Below are 10000 nucleotides of genomic sequence, written 5' to 3' on the forward strand. Positions count from 1 at the left end.
GTGCCACTGTTTTACCAGTAATTATTATGGATGATTATTAAAGATGAAATTTACAGATATACATACACATACACACACACACACACACACACACACACATATATATATATATATATATATATATATATATATATATATATATATATATATATATATATATATATATATAACAAGTACAATTATAATCATGACAATACAGAACCCACTAAGAACACTGACAACAAATATCCTAACAAACAAACAAATACACAATAACAAAAACACATCACAAAGAGGATCACACAAAAAACATCTTCGTTAAACTTAAAAGAAAGACAAAAGACACAATGGAGGTACCGAGCAGGACCCCCTTGCCGTCACGTGACTTGTGAGAGTAAACATTATCTAACTTCACCACGACCAAAAATTTCACATCTGTGGGCGTCGCTCTATGTGGGAGACTCCCTTTTTTTTGCCCCTCTCCTCCCTCCTTTCTTTCGTTGTTTGTGTTTGTCTGTTTGGGTGTATTTTTTTCTGTCGCTGTGTGTCTTTAAGTTTGTCTCTTTGTCTGTCTTTATTTATCTGTCTGTCTGACCGTCATTCTGTCTATCTCTGTGTATCTATCTATCTCCCTCTACTACCTCTACCCCCACCCCCACCCAATCCCAACCCCCGCATCTCCAAACGAAACAACCAAACACAAATACCCCCCCCCCCCCACCCTACCTAACCCTCCCTCCCCCTTCCCCCTTCCACTCCTCTCCAACAACACTCCACACAACAACAACAAAACAACAACCCGAACAACAACAGCAAAAGTCTCCTTAATCCTCGCAAAAAAAAAAAGGTAAACAACCCCTTCAATTACTTCTTTAATTGGGGTTTCATCGCGAAGGGCCTCAGACACGATAGGCCGATGACGTAATTAGAGAGAAAGATAGACATTGAACCCCCGATGATTAAAAAAGGTTCACTTGGTTTGGGAGTAAATATCTATCGCTGATAGCGAGAAGGAGGGAGGGAAGAGGGAGGGAGAAGGGTGGGAGGGAGGAAGAAGGTGAGAAGAGGGAGGGAGGGATAAGGGTGGGAAGAGGGAGAGAGAAGGGTATGAGGGTGGGAGATGGTGAGAAGAGGGAGGGAGGGAGAAGGTTTGAAGAGGGAGGGAGAAGGAGGGAAGAGGGAGGGAAAGGGAGAGAAATGGAAGGAAGGGATAAGGGTAGGAAGAGGGAGGGAAAAGGAGGGAAAAGGGAGAGAAGATGGAGGGATGGAAAAGGAGGGAAGAGGGAAGGAGGGAGAAGGATTGAAGAGGGAGGGAGGGAGGGAAACAGAGAGATATAGAGAGAGATATATAGAGATAGAAAAGAGATATAAAAAGCGATCTAGACCGATAGACAAATTGATAAGGAGATATTGATAGATTGATAGATATAGCTATGAAAGTAATGATGTAACTTTTGTCTCATAAACCTTCCTAATAGCCATAGAAAATAATGGTAATCGATCTCTGTAATAGGGCTCGTAAACTGTTGTGAAGAGTATAAAAGGAAAAAAACAAAAAGAATAGCTAACAGAAATATGTATCTCTGTCTCTATCTGTCTGTCCCTTCCCTCCCCCCCCCCCCCCCCTCTCTCTCTCTCTTTCGCTTTCGCTTTCCCTTTCCCTTTCCCTTTCTCTTTCTCTTTCTCTCTCTCTCGCTCTCACACCCTCCAACCCCTCCCTCTCCCCCCCTTCCCCCTCCCTCTCACCCCTCCTTCCCCCTTCCCTCTCACCCCCCTTCTCCCTCTCTCCCTCCCACCTCTCCCCCTCCCACAGACACGCAATATTTCCATCAATTTCAACGTGTTCGATTTTGCCGGCGGACCAATATCGCTTTAGACAGATAGACTCTCTCTATCAGCCAGTGGGATACGATCTCTTTTACATCAATAATTCAATCAGGGAAAAATTGCACTGTCGTTGCATCGGTATCAAAACTTCAGAAAATGAAGTTAATAGACAGTGACAGGTAGTGACAGGAAGTGGGGATTAACTTCATCGAGGGATTGTGAAGTTATGGGATATTTTGATAAGTGAAATATGTTGGATGAATAAGATGTTTCTGAAGCTACATATTATTACTGTGTATAAGGTCGCGGGTCAGTTCAGTCAAGGCATGAGCCAGCAGCGAGGTGAATAGTCAGTCAGTCAGTCAGTTAGTCCCTCAGTCAGTCAGTCAGTCAGTCAGTTAGTTAGTTAGTTAGTTAGTCAGTTAGTTAGTTAGTTAGTTAGTTAGTCAGTCAGTCAGTCAGTCAATCAGTCAGTCAGTCAGTTAGTTAGTTAGTTAGTTAGTTAGCTAGTCAGTCAGTCAGTCCTTCAGTTCTTCAGTCAGTCAGTCAGTGATTTTGAAGTCGTTATTTAGTGTTGAGGAGGATGACCGAAGTCGATTCAGCTTCGACTGAATTGAGCCAAAACTTCCCTCCTCCCATTCCACTCACCCCTCCACCAACCCACCCACCCCGACCACCATCCCGACGCCCGTCTTTCCTCTTCTTTCTCCCTCTCTCCTTTCCCTCTCCTTCGTTTCCCTTTCCTTCCCTTCCCTTCCCTCTCCCTCTCCCTCTCCCTCTCCCTCTCCCTCTCCCTCTCCCTCTCCCTCCTCTCCCTCTCCATCTCCCTCTCCCTCTCCCTTCCCTTCCCTCCTCTACCTCTCCCTCTCCCTCACCCTCACCCTCACCCTCACCCTCACCTTCACAATCACCCTCTCCTTCTCTTTCCTCTCCCTAAGTCGAAACTTCTCTCCTTCACCCAGCCCCCCTTCCCCAGCCCACCCATCCCGACACCCACTCCTTCCCCACCCCGACGCCCACTCCTTCCCCATCCTGACGCCCACTCCCTCCCCATCCCGACGCCCACTCTTTCCCCATCCCGACGCCCATCCCGACGCCCACTCCTTCCCCATCCCGACGCCCACTCCCTCCCCATCCCGACACCCACTCCTTCCCCATCCCGACGCCCACTCCCTCCCCATCCCGACGCCCATCCCGACTCACCGCTAATCTGCAGCGTCCCCGAGCCGAGCAGCGTGATCCTAGCGTCGTCCTCGGGCAGGTGGCGTCCGTCCTTGGTCCCGAGTCCACCCTCACCGCACGGGGCGCCCCGGCCTGGCCTAGCAGCGTCCTCGCCACGGCGTCGTCGGTGGTCACCGTCACGGTCGCCCTCCTCCTCGGCCGCACGGAGATGACGGGCGGCGGGTGCAGCGTGGGCGCCGGGACGTCCAGCAGCGCCCGCGCCACCAGAGATCCAGCAGCGGAAACGGCGGCGCACGAGTACCAGCCCGACAGCTCGCGGGTCACCTGAGGTCAAGGGGTACCGGCGTCAGAAAAAGATCTTGGAGAAGGATTTATATAAACAAGGATTTATATAGACATCTTATTTATCTATCTATTTATCTATCTATTTATCCATCTATCTATTTATCTATCTATTTATCTATTTATCTATCTATTGATTTATCTATTTATCTATCTACATATCTATCTATCTATCTATCTATTTATTGATTTATCTATTTATCTATCTACATATCTATCTATCTATCTATTTATCTATCTATCAATCTATCCATCTATCTATCATCTATCATATCAAAAAGGGATTTATGTAGATGGGTGTGTGTAGGGGACGTGTATCTATTTATCTATCTATTTATTTATCTATCTATTTATCTATCCATTTATCTATCTATCTATCTATCTATCTATCTATCCATCCATCTATCTATCCAACTATCTATCATCTATGTATCTATCTATATTTTTCCTCCTATTTTTCTTTCTTTTATTATTGAAGAAAAGTACGTAAATAGATACGTTAATTAAAGAAAAAAAAGTTTCAAAATTAAATTCACATCTAGAAAATAAAGGTGTTGGTTTATTGAGTATAATGATGTGAATCAAACGAAAGTGTATTACGAGGAATGAATGCCCAAAGAAACATCGATCCTTCAACTGGGCATATGAACATTTCCAGGGCATTAACATATATCGAATAATAGACTTAGCCTTGTGGGTGTATAGACTTTTGATTCCTTACCAAAGAAATGATAATAACAACAACAACAACAACAACAATAATAATAATAATAATAACAATAATGATAACGACAATAACAATAATAATAATGATAATTATAATAACAATAACAACAATAGTAATAGCAATAGCAATAACAATAGTAATAATAATGATAATGACAAGTGTAACAACAATAAAACAAATCAACTAACAAAAATAAAAGATGAAAATAAAACAAAAACACTCGATTCCCGACCTGGTTGATGATGAGCGTGCCCTCCGCGTTAACCCACACGTTCGGCTGGTCATCGGGTTCTCCTGACGGCGTGTCCTGACGAGGCAGAAGGAGGTTGTGGTCGTCCTGACGGCTCCAGACGACCAGCGGAGAAGGACGACCCACGGCCAGGCATTCGAAGGCAGCGGACGACCCTACCGATTCCTTGACGTCTTGTGGTCGTACGAGGAACTCCGGTGCGGCTGAAACAGTGAGAGAAAAATTAGTGTTATTTTCAGTGTTGGTTGTGATTTCTTAAAACTTTAAGGCTGTTTTTTTCTTCTTCTTCTCCTTCCTTTTCTTCTTCTTTTTCTGCTTCTCTTTCTTCTTCTTCGTCTGCTTCCTTTTTCTTCTTCTTCTTCTTCTTCTTCTTCTTCTTCTTCTTCTTCTTCGTCTGCTTCTTTTTTTCTTCTTCGTCTGTTTCTTCTTCTTCTTCTCTTTCTCCTTCTCCTTCTCCTCCTCCTTTCCTTCTTCTTCTTCTTCTTTCTTTTTCTACTTCTTTTTCTTTTATTTTCCTTCTTCTTATCATTATTATTCCTCTTCCTCTTCCTCTTTTTTTTTCTTGAACCCCACAAAAAGTTCGTTTCATTTTGGTTACTATTCCTTAAAAATCTTTTAATAATAAATTGTTGTGTCTGTCTTTTCTTGTATCTTACTATATTTTTTCTGTATCTTTTTCTTATCTTTTCTTTTACTTTTGGGTTTTCGTCTTGGTATCTTTCTCCAACCGCGTGAAAAAGTATATATACATTTCCGTTGTTCTTGACGCCATCTACTCTTTTTAATGGATTTTATCGGCAGTTACCTTTTCGTTGATCACTTGTAAACAAAAACGTTCTTCTTTCCTACCAGTGTGTTTTTTTTACGCCCCCCCCCCTACCCCCTCCCTTCTCCTTCCTTTCCCCCACCCCTTCCTTACTCTCTCCCTTCCCTCACTTATTCCCTACCTCCCGCTCTCCCTCCCCACCCCTAATCCCTTCCTCACCCACCCCTCCCTTCCCCACTTTCCTTTCCTTCCTCACCTCCCCTCCCTTCCCCACCCACCCTTCCCTTCTCCACCTCCCACTCCCTTCCCCACCTCCCACTCCCTTCCTCCCTCCCTTCCCAACCCTCCCTCCCTTCCCCCACCTCCCTCCCTTCCCCACCCCCCGTTCTTTTCCCCACCTCCCCCTCCCTTCCCCCCCTCCCTCTCCCTTCCCCACCTCCCACTCCCGTCCCCACCCCCTTCCCTTCCCCACCTCCCAGTCTTTTGCGAGCGAGTCAGACCTAACCATTCTTTTCCCGAAGCTAAAGCGACTCTAGCCTCCATTCATTCTAGATTCGGAGTCACCTGCTATTAGTATCTGCTATTCACTCTCCCTGCTAGACTGTTTTACACCTTCGCTGCCCTACTTGTGTTGTGTCGCTGGAAATACACAGTTTTGCGTTGCCCTGTATATACTCCTGCATATACAAACATGTTCACGCGCGCACGTACGCACATACACACTCACACACACAGACACACACACACACACACATATACATACACACACAAACAAACACATATGTACAATAATGATGAGAATATACCTATAATCATTAAAACAATGACAAAATACAGTGAATTTAAGAACATGTTAGTCCTTTTCTCGACAACAAGAAATAAATAAAAGAGAAGCATAATGTTGCCTCCCTACCTTCTATCTTCCCCTTACTCTAATCTCCTTCCCCTCCTCCCTTCCACTCGAAACTTCCCCCCCCCCCCACCTCTCCTCTCCTCTCCTCCTCTTTCTAACTCCTTCCAACTCCCTTATCCTCCTCCCTCTTCTTTTCCCTTCTCCTTCCATCCTTTCCTCCTAACCCTTCCTCCCTCTATTATTTTTCCCCCTTCTTCCCCCTCTCCCTTCCTCCGTCTCTCTCTCTTTTTTCCCCTTCCTTTTTACAACTTCTCTCCTCTCCTCCCTCTCCTCCTTCCAACCTCTCTCCCTTCCTCCCTCTCTCCCCTCCTCACTCTCCTCCTCCCATACTCTCTCCCTCTCTCCCCTCCTCCCTCTCCCCCTTCCATACTCTCTCCTTCTCTCCCCTCCTCCCTCTCCACCTCCCAACTTCTCTGCCTCTCTCCCTCTCTCTCCTCCTCCATCCAACCTCTCTCCCTCTCTCCCCTCCTCCCTCTCTTCCCTCCTCTCTTTCCTCCTACTTCCCCATCCCTTCCATCCCCCTTCTTCCCCTCCATCATGCCTCCCCCCCCACCTCTCCCCCTTCCTCCTCCTCCCCCACCCCTCAACCCCCACCCCTCAACCCCCCATTCCCACCAGCTCATCCAAGAGTTTCCTCCGAGCGAGGAGAACAAGTTAACGCCCCCACCCCATCCCCGCCCCCTTTTACCTCCCCCCCTCCGCCCACCGCCCGCCCCGCCCGCCCACCGCCTCTCCCTCTGCTATTAAGGACAAATATGGCGACACAAACTAAACTCATTCGAACGAATTTTAACCGCGTCTTCTACCACGACTTTGTGGCACCATTATGGGTCTTGGGGGTGCCTCGGTGCCTCGCTTTTAAGGACAGACTTATTTGGCTACGGGGGGTGGGGGGGAGAGGGAGGGAGAGAGGGAGAGGGTGGGAGGGAGAGGGAGAGGGGAAGGGGGAGAGGGTGGGAGAGGGGGAGAGGGAGGGAGAGAGGGATAAGGGGAAGGGAGAAGAGGGTTGGGGAGAGGGGAAGGGGAAGGGGGAGGGGGAGAGGGAGAGGGTGGGGGGAAGAGGGAGAGGGATAAGGGGAAGGGAGAGATAGAGGGATAAGGGGAAGGGAGAAGGGGGTTGGGGATAGAAAGAGGGTGGGAGCGAGAGGGAGAGGGATAAGGGGAAAGGAGAAGGGGGTTAGGGATAGGGAGAGGGTGGGAGGGATAAGGGGAAGGGAGAGATAGAGGGATAAGGGGAAGGGAGAGGGATAAAGGGAAGGGAGAGAGGGAGGGGAAGGGAGAGGGGGAGGTGGTGGGGGATGGTAAATGGATGGTGAAAGTGGTAATCAAGTGGTGAGGGTTGGTGAGGTAGAGGGGATGGTGGTGACAAGCTAGTTGCTTGGTTGAGGTGATGGGGATGGGAGGGGGTGGGGGGTTGTGGGAGAGGTGAAGTGGCGGCGAAAAGGGGGAGGTGGCTTTTATGGGGGAGGGGGGGTCGTGTCGGATGGGGAAAGGGAGAGTAGGGGGGTGAGAGGGGAGCAGGAGGTTGAGGATGGGGGTTAAGTGTGTGTGTGTGGGGGGAAGGGTATGGTGGAGGGTAGAGGGAGGAAAAAAAAGGGCAGGGGTACATAGGGGTGGTGAGGAAAAGCTATTGCCTGTTACCTCTCGTGACATAACTTTCCTATCATTGTTTTGCGCCTTGTCCTCTGTTTTTTTTTTTTTTTTCCTCTTCTGTTTGCTTCTGAGTTGGTCTGTCTTTTTTGCCCCACCTCTCTCTTTTTCTCTCTCTTTCTCTCTCTCTCTTTCTTTCTTTTTCTTTCTTTCTTTCTTTCTTTCACTCATTCTCTCTCTCTTTCTTTCTTTCTCTCTCTATCCTTCTATCTATCTCTCTCTTCTTCTCTCTCTCACTCTCTTTCTCTCCCTATCCCTCTCCCTCTCCCCCTCTCTCTCCCTCTCCCCCTCCCTCTCCCTCTCCCTCTCCCTCTCCCCCTCCCTCTCCCTCCCCACTCAAACCCACAGCCCCCCAACACCCACACTACTACAGCTCCATTTTTCCTCAAATCCACCACGAAATTTGTTTTCAACAGTTTTCTCCTTTTAACTCATTTTACGACTATCCCGCGTAGACGCTGAAATAATGCAGTTATCTACAAACAAGTCAATTAAGCCGCTAACTTTTTGCTAACTCGCTAACTCGAGCGAAACACGGTACGCTCCTCTTGAAGGTAAAGTACACGTGCACTCGCTCATGTTACAGTCAGCTGGACCTGTAACTCCTTATAACTTGCGACTTTCAACTTACAATGCCTGTAACTGTAACTGTAACTGAAGAACGAACTTTTAGTGGTTTATGTGTTAACTGTGATGTCCAAGACTCATCCTATTATATTATAGATCTACCTAATCTATCTATATCCATATCGTGTTACGAGTTAAGTGTGATATCCAACCTCATCCAATTATACTATAGATCTAACTCATCCATCTATATCATTTATATCCATATCGTATCACGAGTTAAGTCTGATATCCGACCTCATCCAATTATACTATAGATCTAACTCATCCATTTATATCATCTATATCCATATCGTATCACGAGTTAAGTCTGATATCCGACCTTATCCAACTTTATCCAGGTCTACCTAATCCATCTATATCTATATCGTTTTACGTGTTAAGTGTGATATCCAACCTTATCCAACTATACTATAGATCTAACTCATCCATCTATATCCATCTATATCAATATTGTGTCACGAGTTAAGTCTAATATTCAACCTTATCCAACTTTATCCAGGTCTCTGTTTCCTTCGTTCATTTCCACTGATTATATAACTGATATTTATGCAATTCTATATATAGGGAGAATCACGTTAAATAAATGGCGTTTAAGTCCATTTTTGTCGTGTTGATCTGCCGTTTTCTTGCTGTGTTGGCGTGGGGGTGAGGGGGGATATCCAAATTTTGTGTCGTCTTTTTAAGTCGTGTTAGGTAGCATATCCAAATTGATCGTGTTTTTTGTTTGTTTGTTTTTTGTCGTGTTAGATGAGATATCCAAACTTTTTGTCGTTTTTCGAGTGTTAGAAGATATATCCAAACTTTTTTTTGTCGTTTTTCGGTCGTGTTAGGTGGAATATCTAAACTTTTTAATCGTTTTTTTTTTTTATTTCTCACATTTCGTATTAGATGGGAAATCCGTCGCTTTTTAGCCGTGTTAAGTTTAGACTTTTTTTTTTCTTTTTTTTAGTCATATAAAAGACTCTCATTATCTGGATGAGTGTACAATTATGCACTCTGCAACTGCAAAAAATTAGCTTGGTAGGACTAACGAGTCACAAAATCACATCACACGCATATCTTTTTTTTCTTTCTCTATTTGCAAGTATCTCTCAAACCTCCACCCTCATTTATCCTGACCTCATTTTCTCCCTCATTTCTGGACTCATAATCCAGCTGAAACATTACGTAATCCCACAATTCTCACATCTCCCTTCACACTTTTTCCTCATATTTTTCATAGTCTCATTTTCCTCATACTCTCCTTCACACCCTCCCTCACAGCCTACTTACCACTCTCCCTTTCAGCTCACTAACATTCTCCGTCCTTTTCTTCCTCACATCCTCCCTCACACCCTTTCACACCCATTCTCCCTCACCCCCGCAGCCCTCTCTCCCTCGCCCTCACATTCTCCTTCACCCCCACAGCCCCCTCTTCCTCGCCCTCACAACTCCATCACCCCCTCCCTCATAGCCCCCTCACCCCCTACCCCGCAGCTCCCTCACATTCTCCTTCACCCCCACAGCCCCCTCCCTTTCTCCCCCACAGCCCCCTCTCCTTCTCCTCCACAGCTCCCTCACATTCTCCTTAACCCCCCTCCCCTCCACAGCCTCCTCCCCTCCCCTAAGCTCCCTCACACCCTCCCTCACTCCATCCTATCTTTCCATTACATCAGACATCCAATACAAACGTTTCCCCCTCCCCCTCCCCCCTCCCTTCTCCCCCTCACTGAAACGTTGCCTTATCTGATGTCC

General features: G+C 46.4%; 1 protein-coding gene across 1 annotated transcript in view; it reads right to left on the minus strand.

Annotated features, from left to right (window-relative positions):
• Positions 1–10000, minus strand: part of LOC122246194 (roundabout homolog 1) — a 42216-nt gene that overhangs the window by 26586 nt on the left and 5630 nt on the right. Inside the window, 3 exon segments of the mRNA XM_086551224.1 lie at positions 3010–3091; positions 3094–3312; positions 4290–4510. Of these exon segments, the coding sequence (XP_086407350.1) occupies positions 3010–3091; positions 3094–3312; positions 4290–4510 (522 nt within the window).

This window comes from Penaeus japonicus, unplaced genomic scaffold (genome assembly GCF_977035675.1).
Source record: "Penaeus japonicus unplaced genomic scaffold, GWHDUDI00000001_assembly GWHDUDI00000024, whole genome shotgun sequence".
Taxonomy (NCBI): Eukaryota; Metazoa; Arthropoda; class Malacostraca; order Decapoda; family Penaeidae; genus Penaeus; species Penaeus japonicus.